At 37.3% G+C, this 25,207-nt stretch overlaps 1 protein-coding gene across 1 annotated transcript in view; it reads left to right on the top strand.

The window, feature by feature from the left end:
- The window catches only part of ABCB5 (ATP binding cassette subfamily B member 5), a 139,550-nt gene extending 119,671 nt beyond the window's left edge, over nucleotides 1-19,879 (top strand). The window contains exons 23-27 of the mRNA XM_034653248.1: nucleotides 6,028-6,184; nucleotides 8,721-8,918; nucleotides 12,851-13,057; nucleotides 18,050-18,196; nucleotides 19,682-19,879. Of these exons, the coding sequence (XP_034509139.1) occupies nucleotides 6,028-6,184; nucleotides 8,721-8,918; nucleotides 12,851-13,057; nucleotides 18,050-18,196; nucleotides 19,682-19,879 (907 nt within the window). The remainder of the gene's footprint in view (nucleotides 1-6,027; nucleotides 6,185-8,720; nucleotides 8,919-12,850; nucleotides 13,058-18,049; nucleotides 18,197-19,681) is intronic.
- Nucleotides 19,880-25,207: the final 5,328 nt, after the last annotated feature.

Below are 25,207 nucleotides of genomic sequence, written 5' to 3' on the forward strand. Positions count from 1 at the left end.
AATTCTATAGAAAACATTCATAGATCTGTAAAATTATTTTGTTTTAATTCTTTCTTAGTTTTCCAACATGTGAATACACAGAGCTGGGCTGATTCTTGTAAATGGAACAAGTAACTTGCTTAATGTTATTTTATGACCCTAAAATATAGGGAAATCGAAAGGCCCCGATACAAAAACTCCTCCTACTAACCTACCATACTTCGTGAATCTCTTTTCATTAAATTCATTAAAAAGGGTCATTTCTGAAGACATAAGCATTTTTAGCTGTCAGAACATATGTAGGACTATTAATAAATATAAGGGCAATTGTTAATGAACAGTATCACACTGGTATTTCCCAGTACCCTGAGGAAAGAAAGAAATAAGGAGCTGTCTGAGCTAGAGACTCACTGTGGCCCCCAGCTACGATGAATGTGTTTACAATTGTCCTTTGGACTCACTAAATTATTCCTGGCCTACTAGATTCTGTGCCTTCCAGAATCTAGGGTGACAGACAGCTTTCTATCTAATCTACCAACTGAATGGAAGAAGTTTACAAAGAAAACTTCCTCCTGTTAGAACCCTCCTTAGGTAAAAAGAACTTTGTGCTGTTCTCTAATCAGTGGTTTCCCAATTCAACAATCAAGGAGCTGGTTAAAAGTGCAGATAACCCGGGTCTCACCTGACAGACTTAATCCAGAGATTTGTAGATTTGATATAGGGCCAGGAATCTACATTTTAACAAACATCCAGATTATTCTGAGGCACAGAATCTGAGGATCACACTTTAAGAAATATGAACATGGGAACTAAATGCCAGGCTGCTCTCCATACCTGCTTAAAACCTTAGGGTTTTCTTTTGGCCACTACTGGAAACTTTCCTAGGATTATATAAAAATTGGTGAAGTCATATTTTAATTTATTGTTTAAAAAATAAAGATGTTTTATTCAGCCAATAAATGTGAATGTATTTTCATGATTTATAGCTACAGGAATGGGTGAGCTGTCTGTCAGAAATGACAGTGAGCCTTGGGAAAGGAAAATGTACATTTTAACAGCAGAATCCTCTGACGTGCTCATAATATTAGTTTATCAGCAAGGCTACTATCAGCCTTAGCTTTTTCCTCTTAAAAAAAAAAAAGGCAACAGACATTTCTAATGGTAAAAGTTGTCTTCATCCATCTCTGTTACTATAGAAGTTTCTCTGAGATAAGCATTTTAAAAAGGTGATAACATTTTCATTCTGCTGGCTTGCAGCACTGGGTAGGCATTTAGAAAATCTGTTCTTTAGGTTTTACACACCTATGTGTAGTAAAACTCTCCCCCTCTGCCTCTGTTAGCCCTGGCAACACTTTCGATGTACACTATAAATGTATAGATTTTGAAAAATACAAAATAAGTTTATTTTCTCCTGTCTGCTTTTCCATTAGTACCTTTAGGTTAGATTCTAGCTGACTTGCCTTTTGCAATATAGGTCAGAAAGCACTAGTGTCCAAGCAGAGGTTTTTGTAACTTTCCATACCTCCACTTCAGAACTTCCCTCTATCTCTATTTCTTCCTTCTTTGCTATACATATTAGCAGGAAGCAGATAGGTAAGAAAGAATCAGGCACAGCAACCTTCAGTACAGTAATAATAAAAGCCACAACTTTGAAAACTTGCTGAGAAGCAGAACCAGACATTTCATATGTTGTCTAGTGCCTAGTCCTCCAAAAATCCAAAAGTTCTTGACAAGAAATCCTTTGGACTTTGAATATTAAATGTGGTTATTGGCCATATAATAATCAACATAAGTGGGTTGATGCCTTGAAATGCTAAGGGATAGAAGGAGATAAGCTAGGCCTCCACCACCATCTTTGCTCTGGTAGGCCAAGCAGCCATGGGAGAACTGTGTGTGTCATCATTATAATTTGGAAAGCAGCCTTAACTAGCCCAAACAAGGAAAACAGGAAAGTCTTCTTTCAGTGTTCACCGCTGTGGCAGCCACCCAACTTGTGCCCAGCTCCTCCTCAGGGATTATCTAGAAGAGAAGAAGACAAGATAAGGAGAATAGATAGAGTGATCAACCACTGAAGGGATCTGAAGGAGATAAATCAAGGCAGATTTGATTTATCAAAATTCTAAAATGGGAAACAAAGTGGTAACAAGCCCCAACATGCAGGGAGAGACAGTTCACGCCAGCTTTCCACTGGAAGGAACACCATGTGAGGGAAAGTACAGAGAACAAGGAGGCTCAGGTCCCAGCCCTACAGGTTTATAACTGTGTGATCCTGGACAAATTGCATAATTTGTCTGAGCTCAAGTCTTCTCGTTTGTTAAGAAGGGGTGAGAGTTCCTGCCTTGCTTATCTCCTAGGTGATCAAGTGGTGTCGCATATATGAAAACATTCTCTAAAACCCAAAGTACCAAATAAATACAAGTTGTGTATTTTCTCTCTTCCATGTGTTGAGGAAAGGATTTAGGGTGGGAAGAAAAGAATCTTTCGAGTGTTATATGGATGTTAGGGGAAAAGAGTATGAGTATTGGTACAATTATAATGGCCACCTCTGTGAAGAAAAAATACTCTGCTTTCCAGTCAAAAAGAAGAAACTTACTGAGTGCCAACTTCAGAAGTTGTGATTTGACCTGGTGTGCTGATGTATCTCTACAAAAGTGTGAGAGCTGATTTGCCAACAGACAGTGTCCCATAAACTTTCAGTTCTATGAGAGTAATAATAATAACTTAAACATTTGTTGAGCACTGTACTAAGCACTTTATATTATTAATGTATTGAATTCTCACAACAATGCCGTAAGATGTGGATAGTCCTATTATCTCCTGTTTGCCAATAAGGAAACAGAAGCACAGAACATGCCCAAGGTCACACAGCTGAAAAATAAACAGTGGAGTTTGGATGTAGTCCCAGTGGTCTGGCTTCAGAGGCCAGGCTCTGAACCCTCCAGTATACTTACTCTTAGAGTAAGTCACCAAATGTATACAAACTGGGTATGGAAGCAAGATTAATGGGAGACAAATAGATTGGAACCAATAACTATTCAGGGTATTCCTATTTGGATCAGTTGGGTTAAAACTAGGATTATTCATTTCTGTGCCTTTTTGGGTTGTTCCCAGACAAAGAATCTTTGTAAAATTCCAGTTTGATTTCAGCAGCAGTGATAGGCAAGGGGATTTCCCCCCATTGCTTGGACATGCTTGAAAGAATCATTGTGGTGAGGATGAAATGACAATCGCCCCAAGAACCCATGGAGAAACCATAAAAGTAGGGAAAAAGAAGCCCAGCACCTGAAAATCCTTTCCAGACCTCTTCCTGCTCAATATTCTCCCTCAACCCTGGCCAACCCACAAAGTTGCAATACTGTTCGTTGTGCAATAAATAGGTTTTGAGTAAAGTTAATTGCAGTTTAGTTCATCCTAGCTAATTGGGCCAGAGTCAGCTAGGGCACATTCTATAGCACACCAGCATTGGCCTGTGTTTATACAAAACCCACGTGAGGAAAAAATACATATAAGAGATTAATGTCTCTGACTCAACCCCCAGATAGTTCCTTCCCCACAAAATTAGGTTCCTCAGTATAATCCTTATTAACATCAACCCCCATCTGGACTTATCCTCCCCTCAACACATACACAGTAAAGATGGCATTGGGGCTTATAGCTGATACTCTCCCTTCTCTACTGAAAATTTTCTTCCTCTAATGTGTATCCTTCAGGTCATTTATCTCTCACAGATACAAATTCTAAATGGAAGGCCCTTCTCCCCTTTTCAGTAAACTTCCATTTTAAGAGAAGGACATTTTAACAGGGCCGCCTGGGTGGTTTAGTCGGGTGAGCATCTAACTCCCGATTTCGGCTCAGGCCATGATCTCAGGGTTGTGGGATGGAGGTCCACGTTAGGCTCCACGCTGAGCACAGAGTCGGCTTGGGATTCTCTCATTCTCTCTCTCCCTCTGCTCCTTCCCCTGTTCTCTCTCTCTCTCTCTGAAATAAATAAAGAATTAAATAAATAATAAATAAATAAATAAATAAATAAATAAATAAATAAATAAATACTAAAAAAAAAAAGAGGGACCTAACAAAGACATTGCCCTCTGTATATGTATCCTTAATGCTTGAACTGAATTTTGTGGTGGAAATTTTAGGACAGGTAGATATTTTGTCATGTCTGAAATCAGAGGAAGAAGGTATTTTCTCTGTTGTTCTGAGAAGTCTCTAGCCCTGTGGGACTAGAATCCAGGTCTCCTGACTAATAATCCAGTGATCTTCCCATCTCACCTGCTGACTCTTGGATCAGACTGAGGCTTAAGTCTGATTCAGTCAGATTTTTTCCTTGCATAAAAACAAACAAACAAACAAACAGAAAAACCTCTGAGGTGTTACCTAAACTCAGTAATCCCTTCTGGTATTTATAACTGGGTATTGAGTATTTTGAATGGCATTTTGAGCTTTAAACAATTTCCATAAACATTAGTACTAAAAATGCCTTGACATCACAGAACTAATGGCTACAATAAGCATCAGATATCCAAGTAAACTGGTTTTTTTTTTATTTTGTATTGTGTTTGACCTTTGAAAAGACAACAAGATTCAGGATCTGAGGTTTAGGTCACTGAAGAGATTGCATCAACGTCCACCCATTGGTAGGTTCTATCTCCAGAGAAATTCACAAGGAGACCAGAACATGTTTACCTTGCTGTGATCCAGCACAGCAAACAAGCAACTGGGTTCTGTGGTATCATTTTACTGGCCAGTAAGGGGAGAGGGGTAGGGGGATGGGCAAAATAGGTGAAGGGGTCTATGAGATACAAACTTCTGGTTACAAAATAAGTAAGCCACGGGGATATAAAGTGCAGCATGGAGAATATATTCAGAAATATTACAGTAACTATATGGAGACAGATGTAACTAGACTGATCATTTTATAATGTATAAAAATGTTGAAATGCTATACTGTACCCCTAAAACTAATGTAGCATTGTATGTCAACTATACTTCAATAATAAATAAACAAATATTACCACTGGAACTTGTCCAGTCTTAGCTCAATTATACTTTTAGTTCTGCTATGGAGATACATTATTTTTTATTCTATTAAAATGTTTCCATGGCTAAAATGAAAATGAGAGAAAAACATTTGACCATGGCCACATGATATGCCACATATCTGTGAATATTCTGTATGCTTTCAGACATCATTTGCATACTTACTATTTTATAATTAAAACATGTTTTGAAACTGAGATCATAATCTGCATAGCAAACCTAAAAGATGAAAGCTCTTCTTCCAGGCTTGCTAAGGTATATTTTAGTCAGATTTTGTTTCGAGGACCTTACCAAAGTACAATCTCCATGCTTTGCTGTCTTTAAATCATGTAGCACTTCAAGCAGATAACCAATCATCTGGCATCAATTGTCTGTTCTAACTACATTATATGCAAAAAAAGAGGGAAAAATACCCATTCATATCTCCTGTGTAAATTCAGATCTCGCTACTGGAGACTCATTCTTCCCATTGTCTGTTGAATTCTCTGTCAAATCTCCAAGCAAGTGAGCCTTATATCAAGGTGGCTAAGAAGTTTTATATTCACTAGTTTGGGGCCTTTGATCTTTGTCTCTAATTGGAAGAGAAACTTTTAAGATTACCTGAGCTCCAAAGGTTATTTGGGTATACAACGCTAGGGATGATCACTGTGTGGTAGAAAATTATAAAAGAGATACCAATGGGGCACCTGGGTGGCTCAGTTGGTTAAGTGTCTGATTCTCGGTTTTGGCTCCGGTCATGATCTCAGGGTCATGAGATACAGCCCCATGTCAGACTCTGCACTCACCGGGGAATCTGCTTGAGATTTCTTTCCCTCTCTCTGTCTTTCTAAAATAAAATAATTAATTAAAAACAAACAAACAAAAGAGATATCATTGTTGGGGCTTCAACATTAGTGGTGTTGTTTGGACCAAAAGGTTATATTCCTGTGCCTGCTTTTTCCTCTACTTTTTTTAGAGTTCTATTGTTTGAAAGTGGACCTAAGATTCAAATGCTTTATCTTTTGATAGAGTTTTTACTGCAATTGCATATGGAGCTATGGCCATTGGAGAAACACTTGTTTTGGCACCTGAATATTCGAGAGCCAAATCTGGGGCTGCACATCTGTTTGCTTTGCTGGAAAAGAAACCAACTATAGACAGCTATAGTCAAGAAGGGAAAAAACCAGTAAGCACAGCTATGATTTTAAATGTCCACATTATTAATTATACATATGAATTCTGTCTATATAGAGACTTAAATGAAGGCATTATTTGATAACTTTGCAAAAGATAGTGCTATAAAGAATTAAAAACTTGTATAAAAAGATTTAAAAATAAAAATTTAAAAAAATAACTTACGGCTACAAAGGGAGAAGGGGGTCTTGTCTTAAGCAGTTTTTCACCTCTGCTACTGAAACATACACATATTTTATTTAAAAAAATATACTTCTAGTTTATTTGCCTGATGCCTTGAGAATGTTCTTGAACAAAGAATTGATTTATATATTTAATTTTATTTAGACAGCTGAAACTTTAGTCTTGGATGAAGATTTGCATTAGAGTTAATTCATTTTTTTCTCTGATAATTTATACAAAGTGAATAATGCTTGCTGTTTCAGACACCATATTTTATTGAAAATATATCTGCAATCAGAAGAGGGGAAAAAAGGAACTATATTTATTAAATTCACACATACACAGACACAAACTCTAAAAGACCATGAATATTATAAAAGAAATAATAGTGAGATTTTATAATTTAAAACAAACAAGCCCCTTAATAGTATCTTATACATTAAATATATATTCAATTTTAAGACTTTTCTAGACAATTTAAATTTAAAAGTAAGGATAGTCATTAGGTATATACTTAAGAGAAATTTTTCATTTAAAATTATTTCCCCATTAGAATTTTAACAGTAGATATTTTATATGTATGATAACTTAAAATAGTACATTATCTGTAAAGCTACCTAATTATTAAAAGGAATGCCAGTCCTTAATTATAGATCTTGAAAAGATCTTGAAATTCTCAAAATAGAATGCTCAAAGATGCATCATAGTCAAAATAAGATTTCATATTTGTCTTTTAGAAAGTAAAGGATGTAGAAAACTTTTTTTTAATCTTGGGATTTAGATGTATAATAACATTGCTACTCATTTCTTTCAGAACGTTACAGTAAAGGGATTGAGTATCTCACAGATAAATATCTTCATATAACTACATTATGTGGCATCGAATATGGAAATGTTTCTCATAAAGACTGTAAAATTAACTTATTTAATCATTTTATTTAATATGCAAATACTTCTAAATATCACTCCCTGTGCTTTTCAACAATTAAAATCTGGGAAAACAAAACTGGAAAATGTTGATAATTATTGCAGCTGGGAGATAATCCATTTACATTTTTCTCTCTACTTTTGTAGATGGTTGAAATTTCCCATAATAAAACATTTAAAATAGGGGTGGCTGGGTGGTTCAGTCGGTTAAGTGTCTGCCTTCATCTCAGATCGTGATCTTGGGGTCCTGGAATTGAGCCCCTCATCAGGCTCCCTGGTCTGCTTCTCCTTCTCCCTCTGCCCCTCCCCCTGCTCGTGCTCTCTCTTTCTCTCTGAGATAAATAAAAAATCTTTAAAAAAATGTTTAAAATAGTAAGAATAAATTTTAAAATGTATTAAAGTCTAGTAGTGTAAGATCTCTCTATGCCTTTTCAAAAGGCACAGAGTGTACACAAAAATAATTCACTCTTCATTATTCTGTAGTTTCCGGGTTGATTTTGTTAAGCATTTTTGCATAAATAATATTCATTGTGGGGAAAAGCAGGAAACACTGAATAAGCTAAAACTAAGCTACTACAGCACTTAACATTTTGGCATATATCCTAATATTTCTTTCTTTTGACAATAGTGTATCATTATCAAACGTTTTTTGATGCTCCTGTCCTCCACCTACCCCTGCCTTCTGCCTGTATGCTGGGTTCAGAATTTGCTGAGCATGACTATTAAACCTGACTATTTAAAATGCAATTGATTGAGGGCAAGCAAACATGAAGTTCAAAAGAACCCAAAATCTTAGAACCAAATATATAAATGGAAAGTTAATCATTTAGTGATAGTTCCAGAAAGTCTTTTATAAACAGCCCTGGTATATGTAAGTATTGGTTTAAAAATTATCAGAAGGATTGAAGCATAGAGAGAAAAATAAACTTTTAGGCATTACTGCCAAATAATGATCAATTGAAAACAAAGATAAGCCCAAATTCAAAGCATAATGTATATTAACTGTAAAACATGGTCCAACTTGCAAAAATAACATTTATATATATAGTTTATGAGGACCCCAGCTATTCTGAATTAAGCAATAAAGGTCTGTAAAACACAAACTAAATTTTTAAAGATATGTACAATTATTCAGAACATTTGGTCAAACAGCTAGTCTGCAGATTAGACTATGTCTTGGTAGGGAAGCCAAAGGAAACCAGTGCTTTTTAGGAACTTGGTGAAGTCCAATAACAAAGACAAGAAGTACAGATGTAAAAATCTAAACAAAAGTGACAGAAATGATCAGGCAGTTAGCAGCTCTATAGAGAGGAATACTGTTTAAAATACAATGGTTGTGGAAACATGCATAATTTTCAGGAAGCACTCAGCCAATGTGCTATAATGTGTTACACTCTTTTTAAGTTATCATTCTAAACGCTGCCAACTTTTTTTCCCAGGATACATGTGAAGGGAATATAGAGTTTCGAGAGGTCTCTTTTTTCTATCCATGTCGCCAGGATGTTCTCATTCTTTGTGGCTTATCCCTCAGTATTGAGAAAGGGAAGACAGTGGCATTTGTTGGGAGCAGTGGCTGCGGAAAAAGCACTTCTATCCAACTTCTGCAGAGATTTTATGACCCTGTGAAAGGACAAGTGGTAAGACTGATTTTAAATTCTGCTTATCAAAAAAAATTTTGATCTTATCTAGAGTTTAGTGGTGCTATTCTTAAACATTCCCTTGGGCTTAATCATCCTTACTGGTTTGAATAGGGCAAAAAGTGCAGTAGTTTGGGGGGAAAAAAAGCAACTCTCTCCCTTAACTAAGTGGACAAGCAAACCAATAACAAAAATGATGGATAGCATTTTAAGGCTAAATACAAAATACAAAGACTCAAAGATTCTTCAGTCATGATGGTGGCAAAAATTTTTGTCTTAAATTGAAGACAACACAAACAAATGGAAAGATATTCCATGCTCATGAATTGTAAGAACAAATATTGTTAAAATGTCTGTACTACGCTAAACAATCTACGGATTTAATGCATTGTCTATCAAAATACCAACAGCATTTTTCACAAAATTAGAACAATCCTAAAATTTCTAGGGAAACACAAAAGACACTGAATAGCTCAAACAATCTTAAAAAAGAAAAGCAAAGCTGGAGGCATCACAATTCCAGACTTCAAGTTATATTACAAAGCTGTAGTAATCAAAACAATATGGTACTGGCATAAAAACAGACACATAGATCAATGGAACATAATACAAAGTCCAGAAATAAAGCCACACCTTTGACAAAAGAGGAAAGAATATACAATAGGGCAAAGACAGTCTCTTCAATAAATGTGCTAGGAAAACTGGACAGTTCCATGCAAAAGGATGAAACTGGACCACTTTCTAATATCATATGTAAAACAACTCAAAATAGATTAAATACATACATGTGAGACCTGAAACTACAACAGTCTTAGCAAAGAACATAGGCAGTAATTTCTCTGACATTGGCTACAGCAACATTTTTCTAGATATGTCTCCTAAGGTAAGGGAAATGAAAGCAAAAATAAACTATTGGGACTACATCAAAATAAGCTTTTGCATAGTGAAGGAAAACATCAACAAAAAAAAAGGCAGCCTACTGAATGGGAGAATATATTTTCAAATGATATCTCCAATGAGGGTTAATATCCAAAATATATAAAGAACTTCTACAGCTCAGTATCAAAAAGAAAAAAAAAATACAATTTAAAAATAGAGGACCTTAAGAGATATTTTTCCAAAGAAGACATGCAGATTGCCAACAGACACATAAAAAGATTCTCAACATCACTAATCATTAGGGAAATGTGAATCAAAACCACAATGAGATATCACCTTATACCTGACAGAATGACTATAATCAAAAAGACAAGAAATAACAAATGTTGGCAAAAATGTGGAAAAAAACGAACCCTCATGCACTGTTGGTAGGGATGTAAATTGATATAGCCACTGTGGAAGAGAATATGGAGGTGGTAGAAAAATTATAAATAGAAATACCATATAATCCAATAATTCCACTCCTGGATATTTACCCAAAGAAAACGAAAACACCAATTTGAAAAGATACATGCATCACTATGTTTATTGCAGCATTATTTATAATACTAAGATATGGAAGCAAACTAAGTGTCCACTGATAGACAAATGGATATATATGCAATGGAATATCACTCAGCCATAAAAAAGCATGAGATCTTGCTACTTGTGACAGCATGAATGGATCTAGGGCATATTATGCTAAGTGAAATGAGTCAGCCTGAGAAAGGCAAATACCATATGATTTCACTCATGTGGAATCTAAAAAACAAAACAAATGAATAAGCAAATAAACTAGCAGAATTAGACCTATAAACACAGAGGTACAAACTGATAGTACCCAGAGGGAAGGGGGTGATGGGCAGAATGGATGAAGGGGATAAGTAGGAGATAGATGCTTCCAGTTATGAAATGAATAAGTCACGAGAATAAAGGGCAAAACATAGGAAATTTGGCCAGTAATATTGTACTAGCCTTGAATGGTGACAGATGGTAGCTACACTTGTGGTGAGCATAGCATAATATATAGAGAAGTTGAATCACTATATTGTACACCTGAAACTATTGTAATATTTTGTGCCAACTATACTTAAATTTTTTTAAATCTAAGAAAAATTAAAAGTCTACAAATTTGAAATTTTAAAAAAGAAAAAAAACTTTTGATCTTACGAAGACATGGAATTCTTTCAGGATACAGGTGTTGGAGGAGGGGGTCTAATATCTGTATCTAGGCTCTTCCTTTATCCTCTTGTTTTAAGACAGAGATAAATTTCCTCTGCCACCCTGATTCAGGTTTCCTACTATTCCCACTGGCATTCTCCACCCACCAACTCTCAAAATTTTAAGCATGGTTAGGGCTTATCTAAATCAGCTCCTTTGGGGCACCTGGCTGGCTCAGTAGGTTGGTAAGTGTCTGCCTTCAACTCAGGTCATGATCCCAGGGTCAAGCCCCGCATTGGGCTCCCTGCGCATCTGGGAGCCTGCTTCTCTCTCTGACTCTCCCCCACCTGGTTCATGCTGTCTCTCTCTCTTTCTTTCTCTGAGATAAATAAATTAAAAATCTTTAAAATCAATCAATCAATCAATCAGCTCCATTAAGTCCTGCACCCTGATCTAAAAAAAAAAAAAAAATGCAACCTCTCTCTCCTTCGAATTTCAAAGACTTTTTCTCACGTGGCACCTTTCTTATTCTTCCTTATATTCAGGTTTTCAATTATCCTCTCCCCCCAGCCAGCATCACATCACATACACACACACACACACACACACACACACACACATACATCTTTCTGTTCTGCCTTCTCCTCCCCACAAAAGTCCTAAGCCCCTAAAAGTCAAAGACTCATATTAGTCCTCATTCTCCTGCAATTTACATGGGTTTTTTTTTCTCATCGCAGATTGTCAATGACTATTTGCAAAATAAAACGGTCCAGAATGGCTCCCTTGTTGCCAGTGAAAACAATGAGCTAACAATTAGTCCAAAATTAGGTAATAGTCATCTACTTGCACATAACATAGCATATCCCCTCCTTTAAACCCTCCGATGATTTCCTACCATAGTTAGAATAAAACAGAGTCCATTCCATCAGTCATGGTCCTTCATTATCAGGTCTCTGCTTCTCTCCAAACTCCTCTCCTATCACTCCCCACCTTGTGTACTGTGTGTCAGTCTCACTGGCTTCTTTATGTTCTCTAAACTCACTTATGGCCTTCGTTCTTGCTGTTCTCCTGCTTGGAATTTTCTTGCTCTAACCTCTTTGCTGACTCCTTATCATTCAAATATCAATCTAAATGCTACTTCCTTAGGTAGGGCTTCTTAGATTACTCTGTAGAAAATAATGCATTCACCAACCTGTTTCCCACATCCTCGCTACATTCTCAGTCACTCTCAATCCCATTTTCCTGTCTTCATGACACTTTCTTTTTCGAGTTGATTATTTGTTAGTGTGTTTATTGCCTGCCTGTCTCCACTAGAATATAAGCTGCAGGAGGGTAAGAGCTTTGTCCTGCTTACCACTATTTCCCTGGTACCTGAAGAGTCCACATCAGCTAGTAGGTATGCTCATCAAATGCCAGTTGTATGTTGTTATATGTTCATGTGAATAAGCATGACTGTGTACAAAATGACATACCTTTATATGTGACTACTGTATCAGCCTACACCTGCTCTCTCTGGGCTTTAATAAAGTGGGGTCCTATTATAGTAGAGGTTGCTCATTTTCCATCTGACTTCAGCACAAAGCACCAGGCTTTACTCTAGACTCCAAGCAAGTCTCTATACTATGTGGCCATTTGTAGAAATGTCAAGTAAGTTTAGGAGTTGGCATTTTAGTCAGTTACACTCTGCTTCTATACAATATGATTTACAGTCCATCCTTGGGTAGCATTTTAGTGTAAGGTGGCTCGAATTCCTACCCTTCTTGTTATAATTTCTATATGTTTGAATATAGTGAACTGTGATATGATACAGTTGTTGGATCTTCACATACCATTCTCCATTTTGCTTTTGGCAGCTATTTGATGGTGTGGATGCAAAGGAATTGAATGTACAATGGCTCCGTTCCCAAATGGCAATCGTTTCTCAAGAGCCCGTACTCTTCAACTGTAGCATTGCCGACAACATTGCCTATGGTGATAACAGCCGTGTTGTGCCGTTAGATGAAATAAAAGAAGTAGCAAAAGCAGCAAATATTCACTCTTTTATTGAGGGTCTCCCTGAGGTAAGAAAAATATCTGAAATCTTGAATTGCAAAGTTGCCAGGTAAGCCTAAGTGTTTGTTTTTATGTGCTACTTGAATCATACAATTTATTTTTTGCTAACATCTAATATAAAGTTATATATAAAAAGCAAAGATTGAAATTTTTCTGTGATTAGTTTTCCCAAGACTGAACTGTATTAATATTCACCAAATTAGTTTTCTTATTTGTTTCTTTACCTTTTATCCATATACACTCAACTCATGTCTATACCACCATCATTCCCCCCACCCCTGGACCACTCCAGTAGCTTCTTAGTCTGTCTCCCTGCTGCCCGTTTGCCCCATTATAATTCTCCTTCTTCACAGTAACTAGGGGGATCTTTTGAAAACATAAATTATTCTGTCCCTTCCTGCTTCAAACTTCCTAATGGCATCCTTTGTACTTAGAGTAAAGTCCAAATTTCTTATGTGGCTGGCAAAGCTTTCTGTGATCGATCCTGCTTACCTCTCCAGTTCCTTCCTCACCATATGCTCATTCTGCTCCAGCCGCAGGGTCCTCTTTTCATCTCATGAACACACCAAGTTTTCCTTACCTCAGGACATTTACACTAGCTGTTTCTTCAGCCAGGACCTCCCTTCCTCTGGCTCTTTGCAGAGCCAGCTCTTTAACTTTCAAGCTCCTTGAAATGCCATCTTTGCAGACACCCTCCACGGCCACCTTACTTAGAAGAGTTCCTACCACTCCTTCACCTACCACATATTTATACCATTTGACTTTTACGCTTAAATTGTTTATTATCTTTCATTATTTTTGTTGTACTATATCCCAGATTTACCCAAAACTACATTTTGCAGAGACTCAGTGTGCCAACTTTTTACAATGAACTTTGGAAATCAAGATGATGTTATTTAATAAAAGAAAGAATAACTTGTTTCTCAGTATTTTTAAGTTTAACTTTAGTTTGCCTTCATATCACCATTACTGAAAAAATATGTAGCACCATAAAGAAATCTGTGCCAAAATATCATTTTGGAATAGGACATTGGACATCACATCTAGCAGCAATGTAAATGACCATTTGTTGTAGTGAGGAAAAGACGGGGAGTTGGGAGATGACTTAGGAGCTATTTCCAGTATTATGAATGCCTAAATTAGTAATTATAAAGTAAAAAAAAACAAGGAAAAGGATTTAAAAGATATTGGAAAAGTGGAGTTGCCAAGATGTGACTCAGGATTGTCTGTGAAAAGTGAGCAAGAAAGCGTATGATACACTGGACAGCCTGCTGGAATGAAAGCACACGGAGCGTGTGATGAGAGTACAAAGGAAGGAATGACAAATTCTCTGGGAGCTCAGAGAAAATCACACAGAAGATGTTGTTTTAAAGCAGGATTTGAAGAATGAGTAGGAATTCCCCAGGCAGAGAGGAGACAAATCCATACTTAGAAGACAGAATAAGCTCACATGGAAACATAAACATGTAAAAGAGTTTCAGGTGTTTGGAAGGAAATAAATTTAAAATCCTGAGTATAACGCATAAAATGAGGAATTGAAAAGAGGCCAAAACATGAGCAGAGACTAAATGTGAAGGTTCTGATATACTAGTCTAAGAAGTTTGGATTCTGTCTTATTGGAAATAGGATTTCCAATCCTATTGGATGGAAATGTCCCACTAGACATTTTTAGGCAATGAAATAATGTGATCAGATTTTAAAGCAAAAAGTTACTGCTGAAACTCAGCCTTTTGTTTGCTCATCCAGGAGGCACTGTGGCCTTTGGTAATGGCAGAGATTGGCTTTAAAAGGACAAGCTCTGGTGCTTTACAACATTCTGGATGAGAGCAATGCAGGTCCACATTTTCTGTTCCTCAGTTTCAATTTCCAAAAACTGTTAAACTCCATCCCTTACACACAAATTTTGTATGTTTGGTGGCCAAAATGATGTGAAGCCATATGTAGTCTTTATTAATCCTACTTAGAATGAATAATCAAATATTTCTGCACAAATATTCATATGATTACCACTTGCTTCCCCAGAACTTCTGGGGGTGCTATTATATATCACATACTAAATATATATAATATGTAGTATATACGATTTGTGGTATATTTTCTTCTAAAGTCAAACAAACAGGGGCACCTGGCTGGCTCAGTTGCTAGAGCATGTGACTCTTGATCTCAGGGTTGTGAGTTGGAGCCCCATGTTGGGTATAGAGATTACTAAATAATTTTTTTTTTTTTTTTAGAGAGAGAGAGAAAGAGTGTGGGACACAGAGGCAAAGCAGGAGAGAGATCTTAAGCAGGCTGTACGCCCAGCACAGAGCCCAATGAGGGGCTCGATCTTACGACCCTGAGATCATAACCTGAGCTGAAATCAAGAGTCAGATGCTTAACTAAGTGAGCCACCCAGGCACCCCAAAAAACAGAATTCTTAAACAAATATAGCCCTAAGGTTTCTGGTAAGGGATTGTGGACCTGACTGGCAACTCAAACTCAGAGGGTGAATAGCAAGGCATCAATAAGGGTAACACATTTATACCGTATGCCATGGAGATGACCCGCAGACATCCAGAAATATCCACCTAGGAGGGGAGTTGAAGCAACACCGCCTTGGTCTTGAGGATCCTCTGAAACATACCAGGTATAGATGCAGCTCTCAGTCAAGCCACATCATGGCTGCTGGAATATGACTTCAACCACTGAAACCACCCTAAATTCCTCCCCAGGGCTTGCAGGGATTCTCTAGGATAGAGTTGGTTTAGGATTAGACTCTTTCTGATGTTCCCTTTAGAACCCAACTGGCATTTAGCCCTAGGTTCATATTGAGGAGCCATTGTTCCTTGAGGATGTCATAAACAGGTTGCATATTTCAAGACACTCACCATCCATCCCAGTGTTTGCCAGAAAATTGATTTAGATTTTCAGTTTGAACAGGAGAATGAGGGGCACCTGGGTGGCTCAGTTGATTAAGCGTTGACTCAGGTCATGATCTCAGCGGCCTGGGATTGAGCCCCAAGTCAGGCTCCCTCCTCAGCGGGGAGTCTGCTTTTCCCTCTTCCTCTGCCTGTTACTTCCTCTGCTTGTGCACTCTCTCTCATAAAAATAAAGAAAACCTTTAAACAGGAGAATGAAACTCTGTAGTTCTTTTCTTTTTTTTTTTAAGATTTTATTTATTTATTTGAGAGAGAAAGGGAGAGCGCATGAGCTGGGGAAGGCGCAGAGGGAGAAGCAGGCTTTCCACTGAGCAGGGAGCCCAACGTGGGGCTCAATCTCAGGACTCCAGGATCATGACCCGAGCCAAAGGCAGACACTTAACTGAGTCACCCAGGTACCCCTGTAATTCTTCATTAAAAAATGAGAACCTTCACTTTCAGTATCTGAAAATGTTTTTAGGTTGATATTGAGACAATGTATATATTCACATTTATAATATGTTTTGCTTGATGATAGACAAAAACATCTGAACTTAATTTTCATCCAATTCATTCTTGGTGCTAATATCTTCCTGCAATCCAGAGAAGGCCAAGAAATGCAAAGTGACTTTTAAGCTAGTATTGTTAACTTCTTCAGCTACACTAGAACAATCCATGTACAATTTAAGCTAGACTGGCAAAAAAGTGCTACAAACCGTTATCACCTCCACCTAGTCCTCTCCCAATTTTCGGTTCAGGGTTGGATTCTCTAATTTAGATGGGAACTTTGTAGTGTGTGGAAATGAATGACATGGTTTTATCTGATTATCCTGCCCTGTGATTCCAAATTTAATAAAATGTATTTTAGAAGGCAGGCGCCCAGCGTGCTGGCAGTCCTATATAAAAGCACAGAGGAGGTAACGTCTGTTTTCTTTGGAGAGCATTCACCTCAGAGAAGACACTTTTACTGGGCTTTAGTAACTCAGACACCTTTGTTTTATATAAAGCAAACAACTGTCCATCTTAAATTGAAAAACGAACTTTAAGATGAAGTAGACACATTTATCATAAGGTTGTCACAGGCTCTCTTGATACCTACTCTGCCCAAATAGTACCCCTCGAAGGCAAGGCAGTCAGATATGGAGGGAAAGGCAATTAATTCAAGCTTCTCTAAGGCACTAAGACAAAACAGCATATTAATCACATGCTGCATCTTCTCTGTGATGCTGCTACAGGGTCCACCTTTGGAAGGCTGTATAATTAGACTTGCTTTCCCGGTGGGGTCAATCCATCCACACATTCTTATCTGGATATCAATAGCATATACCTGTTAGACAACTGGCACGGGGTACTAGAAAGCAGTGTGAAACCTTGGAGGGAAGTAGAGTCAATGGGACAATCTAGAAAGCAAGAGGAGCCTGCTTGCGCCAACTGAACTGACCGGTCATGATTTAGCATATTCAGCAGCTTTAGGATACTCCTCTAGCAGTTACTTTATTCTTCTGTGGAGGAAAGGTCATTAGTAAGTAGGAGGGCCATGGAAACATTGGGAGTGCTAAATGTCACTATTATGGCCTGAAAAGATGAACAGACTGTCTCCAGATGCCAGCCTAATTTACTGCCAGGAAGATACCTGCAGAACTGAGAACAGAATCCTGCTCTCTGGAGAGATGTGCCCCTAGAGGTTTGGTGAGAGCCAGAGTGAAGAAACCCAGTGATTTCCTTGTTTTTATATACTTTAATTCTTTTTGACCTGAAAATAGAAGGTAATGGAATTTAATGCAAAAAGATTTGTGTTTACTGAGAACTTTCTTTCACCAGTAATTTTTTTCTTATGCTTTAATTCAAACAATCCCTTTGTAGAAGCATAATGGCAAAGGTCTGCTGTTTGTGATCAGCGTAGATATGTAAATGAGATGGTAGTGTTTACTGCTGGTTTAGCTTTTATTTGCAGCAAAGCCCAAGAATAGATTTCAGCACTTGTTGGGATACAAATTTTCGAGAGTAGCAAAATTTGAAATATTTAGATGGTTCTCGCCCACAGTTGCCATGCTAATTTAAATAACCAAGACTTGCTTTCTTAATTGCATGTTCCTGTAATAGAAATACAACACACAAGTTGGACTGAAAGGAACTCTGCTTTCCGGAGGCCAGAAACAAAGACTAGCTATTGCAAGGGCTCTTCTCCGGAAACCAAAAATTTTACTGTTGGATGAGGCCACTTCAGCCCTTGATAATGAGAGTGAAAAGGTAACATTCTCTTATTTCATCTCAGAATATTATACCAAATAAGAGAGTGGAGTGTTGTGGAAGAAATGAAGGTCAGTCTGGGGCAAGAAAGACCTGAGAGAATTATGGTCATAGGGTCACAAGTTCTAATTAAGGTTTTGGCCTTTAAAAAAAAGTTAGAGGCTGGTGGGAAGAAGGGAGTTGGGACACAGGGCATCTTATGTTCTAGAAAGGTTTTCTCATTTGAACTGATTTATGAGAAAGGCCCAATTCTTGAAATGTTTCTCCAGTCAAGGAAAAAGCCCAAGAAAAATAACTTTACTATTTTATTATTATTACGATACCAAACAAATTAATAAGGCAGTCTGCATGCAAAAAGAGTAATCTACACTGCAGTGTCAGAGCCTACTAGTTACTCCATCTTCTATAGACAATTAGTTCTGTTTGAGAAGAAAACAAGGAAGCAAAGAGATGTGACAATAAACCTACACTGCCAGCTCCTTCAGATGTTTAAGTTTGCTATATGTCCTTGTGCTCTAGTAGTTTCTTGCACATAGTAGGCACTTACTTGTTAAATGAACATTGGTTGAATGAACGATAACCTTAAAATTTACCAAGTGTCCATTATATGCTATAATCTCAATCCTCACAACTTGATGAATTAGCTTGTTTTATTAGCAATGTGAGTTTTATAGGTTAGCACACTAAGGCTTTAAAAAGTTAAGTAATTTCTCTGAATTTTAATAGAGGGTGCCTGAGCTAAGATCTTATGTGGTTAACCATCACACAGTTGCTATTTGTAGATGATTATCATTCTTGACTCCTAAGGACACAGTGCGTTATGAAAGAAAAACATGATTTTTGGAATCAGACATACCTAAGCTGTAATCCTGGATTCATCCATTAATAGCAGTATGACCTTGCTCAAGTGACCTGGACTTCCCAAATCTCAGTTTATTCATCACAAAAGTGAAAATATCCCCCACCTTATGGGTTATTGCAGGGACTTAAATTAGATACCCATTATTGGAATGAATATTTTTATATTCAACAAATATTGGTTTTCAGGCTCCACTCTCATTTGTTCTGTACAACATTATAACCTACCATAGCTGAGAGGTTACCCAGGACAATTTTATAGCTAAATTCTACCTAAATAAATAAATAAATGCTATGAGAAGAAATTAAGTAAATTAGGCATTCGACTTAGGTGTGGAAATATTACTTTCCAACTCTGAGTTTGGAACCACCTACTTACATACAGACAACCATCTTATTTTTATTCATTATCACAAAAGCTTTTCTAATTAGAAGTCTAAATGTGTCTATAATCACTTTTTCTAGATTTCTATTGAGTACGGTGACTATTTCACAAAGCAGGGCAATTGCCTTTGGGGATAAGCAAATACACAAAGAACGTTATTAGATTACCTTTATCAATTTGATTTGGGTAAGTTTATTAGCATCTAAGTCAAGCTAGCAATCACAGTTCCTTTTCTCTTCCAGGTGGTTCAGTATGCTCTCAATAAGGCCAGAAAGGGAAGGACTTGCCTAGTGGTTGCTCACAGACTCTCCACAATACAGAATGCAGATCTGATAGTGGTCCTGCACAATGGGAAAATAAAGGAACAGGGAACTCATCAAGAACTCCTGAGAAATCGAGATATGTATTTTAAATTAGTAAATGCACAGTCAGTGCAGTGATGCTGTTGGAGTTAGCAAATATTTTGATCTTCGTGTAATGCAAAGAAAGTACTTAGCAATTATTTGGCATGCTTTGATCTCTTTATTACATGTATCTATACCTGGAATCATGCTATTCAAGTACAGACATGTTTTGTGTACACAACATCTTCTCTTCAGATTTTTTAAAGGAAACAAAATTTGCTAAACTCATATAAGTGAGATAATGCCTGCATCCCTCCTTTGTAAAAATGTTCTGAGCCATGTGTTTGTAAAGCAGTTTTCTACAAAATGAATCTATTTTCCTGTCGACTTCGGCTATAAAATTGGGAATATATTCCAAGAGAGAAAAATTATCCAATTAACTAAATTGAAAGATTTTAGTAAAGAGAGAGATGTAGTTGGGCCTGATATTGTAGGGAGAATGATTTTACCTTGGAGCTTCCAGCATTTTGTAATACATATTAAAGCGTTTGATCAAGTCTTATTCTTCAGACCATAGGACTTTCTCTTATAATCTCTCTCTCACTTTTTCTTTTAATGAATATCCACTGTTTCCCAAAATTCAATTATATCCCTTTATTAGGGGGATAGGGAGGATTACAATGTAAAATTTCTGGCAGAATTAGATAGTTATCTTCCAATTTACCAGTAAGTGAAATGCCTCACATGATCCATCCAGAAGATTTCATTATTCCAAACTTTAGGTTTTGCGGAATAAATTACAGGCATATTTGTGTATGAACACTTACTTAAAATAAGAGCTAGTTTTATTATGGGTGAAAAATTTAAAGAGCCATCTTCTATTATTCAATCAAGTAATTTGTCTAAATTTTACATGTACTTTATTTTATGTAATATATTATCTAAAATTTCAGTGTAAATGCCACATATGAGTGAAATCAGATGGTATTTGTCTTTCTCTGACTGACTTATTTCACCTGGCATAATACCGTCTATTTCTATTCACATTGTTGCAAATGTCAAGATTTCGTTCTTTTTGATGACTGAGTAATATTCCTCTGTGTGTGTGTGTACCACCTCTTTTTTATCCATTCATCTGTCGATGGACATCTAGACTTTTTCCATACTTTGGCTATCGTGGACATTGCTGCTATAAACATTGGGTTGCATGTGCCCCTTCAAATCATTATGCTTGTATCCTTTGGATAAATACCCGGTAGTACAATTGCTGGGTCATAGGGTAGCTCTATTTTTGACTTTTTGAGGAACCTCCATACTGTTTTCCAGGGTGGCTGCACCAATTTCCATTCCTACCAACAGTGTAAGAGGGTTCCCCTTTCTCCACATCCTTGCCAACATCTGTTGATCCCTGAGTTGTTAATTTTGGCCATTCTAACCAGTGTGAGGTGGTATCTCATTGTGGTTTTGATTTGTATTTCCCTGACGCTGAGTGATGTTGGGCATCTTTTCATGTGTCTCTTGGCCATTTGTATGTCTTCTTGGAGATAAAAGCCTAGTCAGGTCTTCTGTTATGGCTACTTTGATATCATACATGGATATAGAGGTCTTGGTGGTTTCTGTTTCCAGAGTAGGGTGGGCAGGAGGAGAAGCACAGTGCTGTATGGATATGCTTAAAAGCCTCAGAGCAGGAGAACCTCAGGCTCCAATTCCGTAACCCCTCCTAGATTAGCAAATACAGGCATACCTTATTTTATAGTTTTGCTTTATTGCACTTCGATATTACAATTCATTTTTTAAAGTAGACTTCACGCCCAATGTGGGTCTTGAACTCATGACCCTAAGGTCAAGAGTCATATGTTCTACCAACTGAGCAAGCCAGGCACCCCTCGATATTGCATTTTTTACAAACTGAAGATTTGTGACAACCCTGCATTTAGCAAGTCTATCGGTGCCATTTTTTAATAGCGTTTGCTCACTTCCTGTCTCTGAGTCACATTTTTGTAATTCTCGAAACATTTCAAGCTTTTTCATCATCATCATTATTATTATTTGTTATGGTAATCTGCGATCAGTGATCTTTGATGTTGCTATTGTAATTGTTTTGGGTCACCACAAACTACACGCATTAAGATGGTGAATTTAAATTGATAGATGTGTGTGTTCTAACTGCCTCACCTACTGGCCATTCCCCCATCTCTTTCCCTCTCCTCAAGCCCCCCTAATCCCTGAGACACAATACTGAAATTAGTCCAATGACCCTACAATGGCCATAAATGTTCAAGTGAAAGGAAGAGTCACCCATGTCTCACTCTAAACCAAAAGCTAGAAATGATTAAGCTTAGTGAAGACATGTTGAAAGTTATGAAAGGCCAAAAGCTAGGCCTCTTGAACAAGTTAGCCAAGTTGGGAATGCAAAGGAAAAATTCTTGAAGGAAATTAAAAGTTCTACTCCAATGAACACACAAATGATAAAGAAGTGAAACAGACTTACAGAGGAAATTTTAGTATTCTGGATAGAAGATCACACCAGCTACAACATTCCCTTAAACCGGAGCCTAATCCAGAGCAAGGTCCTACGTCTCTTCAATTCTATGAAGCCTGAGGAAGCTGCAGAAGAAGTTGGAAACTAGCAGAGGTTGTTGGTTCATGAGGCTTAAGAAAAGAGGCCATCTTGGGGGCACCTGGGTGGCTCAGTCATTAAGCGTCTGCCTTCAGCTCAGGGTGTGATCCTGGCGTTCTGGGATCGAGCCCCACATCAGGCTCCTCTGCTATGAGCCTGCTTCTTCCTCTCCCACTCCCCCTGACTGTTCCCTCTCTCGCTAGCTGTCTCTCTCTCTGTCAAATAAATAATTAAAATCTTTAAAGAAAAGAAAAGAGGCCATCTCTATAACATAAAACTGCAAGGTGAGGGGTGACTGGGTGGCTCAGTTGGTTAAGTGTCTGACTTTTGATTTTGGCTCAGGTCATGATCTCACGGTCCTGACATCAAGCCCTGTACCGGGCTCCATGCTGAGCATGGAGCCTGCTTAAGATTCTCTCTCTCTCGCTATCCCTCTGCCCTTTCCCTGCTCCCTCCTTCCCTCTCTCTCTCTCTCTCTCACATGCGCACTCTCTCTCTCTCTTTCTCTCTCAAAAAAAGAGAAAAAAATGCAAGGTGAAACAGCAAGGGCTAATATAGAATGTACAGCAAGTTATCCAGAAGCTCTAGCTCAGATAATTAATGAAGGTATCTACTAAACAACAGATTTCTAATATAAATGAACGGCCTTATATTGGGAGAACATGCCATATAGGACTTTCATGACTAGAGAGAAGTCAATGCCTGGCTTCACAGGCTGGCTTCACAGACTGACCCTTGTTAGAGGCTAATGAAGCTAATGGGTGACTTGAAGTTAGTGCTCATTTGCCATTCTGAAAATCCTAGGATCCATAAGAATTATGCCAAATCTACTCTGCCTGTGCTCCATAAGTGGAATAACAAAGCCTAGATGACAAGAACATCTGTCTACAATATGGTTTACTGAATATTTTAAGCCCACTGTTGAGACCTACTGCTCAGGAAAAAAAATTCTTTCAAAATATTACCACTCACTGACAATGCACCTAGTCACCCAAGGGCTCTGATGGAGATGTACAATAAGATAAATGTTGTTTTCATGTTTGTTAACAAAGCATCTACTCTGCAGCCCCATGGAGCAAGGAGTAATTTCAACTTTCAAGTCTTATTATTTAAGAAATACATTTCATAAGGCTGTAGCTGCCATACATAGTGCTTCCTCTGATGATTCTGGTCAAAGTGAATGGAAAATCTTCTGGAAAGGACTCACCATTCTAGATTCTATTAAGAACATTTGTGATACATGGGAACAGGTCAAAATATCAACATGAACAGGGGTTTGGAAAAAATCGATTCCAGCCCTCATGCATTGTATGGAGGGGTTCAAGACTTCAGTGGAGGAAGTCACTGCAGATGTGGTGGAAACAGCAAGAGAACTAGAACCAGATGTGGAGCCTGAAGATGAGACTGAATGGCTGCAATCTCATGATAAAACTTGAATGGATGAGAAATTGCTTCAAATGGATAAGAAAAGAAAGAGGTTTCTTGAGATGGAATCTACGATTGTTGAAATGACAAGAAAGGTTTTAGAATATTGCATAAACTTTGTTGATAAAGCTGCAGCATTTGAGAGGATTGACTCCAATTTTGAAAGAAGTTCTGTGGGTAAAATGCTATCAAACAGCATCACATGCTACAGAGAAATTGTTCATAAAATGAAATGTCCTTTGAATCAGCAAACTTCACTATTGTCTTATTCTAAGAAATTGCCATAGCCACCGCAACTTCATCAACCACAGGCTGATCAGTCAGCAGCCATCGTCATCCAGGTGGAACCCTCCTCCAGCAAAGAAATTATGCCTTGCTGAAAGCTCAAATGATGGCTAGCATTTTTTAGGAATAAAGTATTTTTTAAATTAAGGATGTACATTGTGGGGCTTTTTAAAAATAATGCCATTGCACATTTAATAGACTACAGTGTAGTGTTAACATAACTTTTATATGTACTGGGAAACCAAAAAATTCATTTGACTCACTTTATTGTGACATTTGCTTTATTGCAGTGATCTGGAATGAAATTTGCAATATCTCCAAGGTATGCTTGTACCTGCAATGCCTACTTTCCCCTAGAACCTGTCAACACCAATCCCATGGTCATACCTACAGATGTCAATAAAACACCTTCCTATCTAATTAATACCCCACCTAATTTTTATTCATGTTTTATTACAAAGGAATTTAAAGGACACTCCATAGGCATCATTCTCTCAAAGTCTCTTCCCTCACCAGAACCAGCAACCATGCTAAGAATTGGTGTACCAAACAGTTTATAAGGATCTGTGGGCTAATCAGCTAATAAAGGTGGAAAGTAAGTAGAGACCAGCTGCTTTTTAGGACTGACACAATTTAAAAGTATATAATTGCTGTACTGTTCTTTAAATGGTTTTAAAATATATCATTTTAATTAAAACACTACTTTTAAAGGAATCAAAGCAGCTTGTCCCCAAAATTATTCCAATCAGCTATGGAATTTTTTACTTTGATGAGCTCAGGATTTTGGGGACACTTGTAATAATTTTTTCAAAATGAATGATCATGTACACATACATTATCAATTTTATAAGTCTATTTAATCCCTATATTTTTTCTTAAAGCAGGTGTTCTATAACAAAAAGAAGCTAAATTAGGGATTGAGACTTTTATCTTTAAAAAAAAATAAAGAAAAGGTACTTCAGCAGATTCAAATCTAATTTTTAAATTTTAAATCACTCATTAAAGTCCTTATAAATTAATTATTAAATAATAATATGTTTAGGTTTGTAGTTCACAACTTGATATTTATTTAAGGTCTTTGAGTAATGAATGCC

This window comes from Ailuropoda melanoleuca, chromosome 1 (genome assembly GCF_002007445.2).
Source record: "Ailuropoda melanoleuca isolate Jingjing chromosome 1, ASM200744v2, whole genome shotgun sequence".
Taxonomy (NCBI): Eukaryota; Metazoa; Chordata; class Mammalia; order Carnivora; family Ursidae; genus Ailuropoda; species Ailuropoda melanoleuca.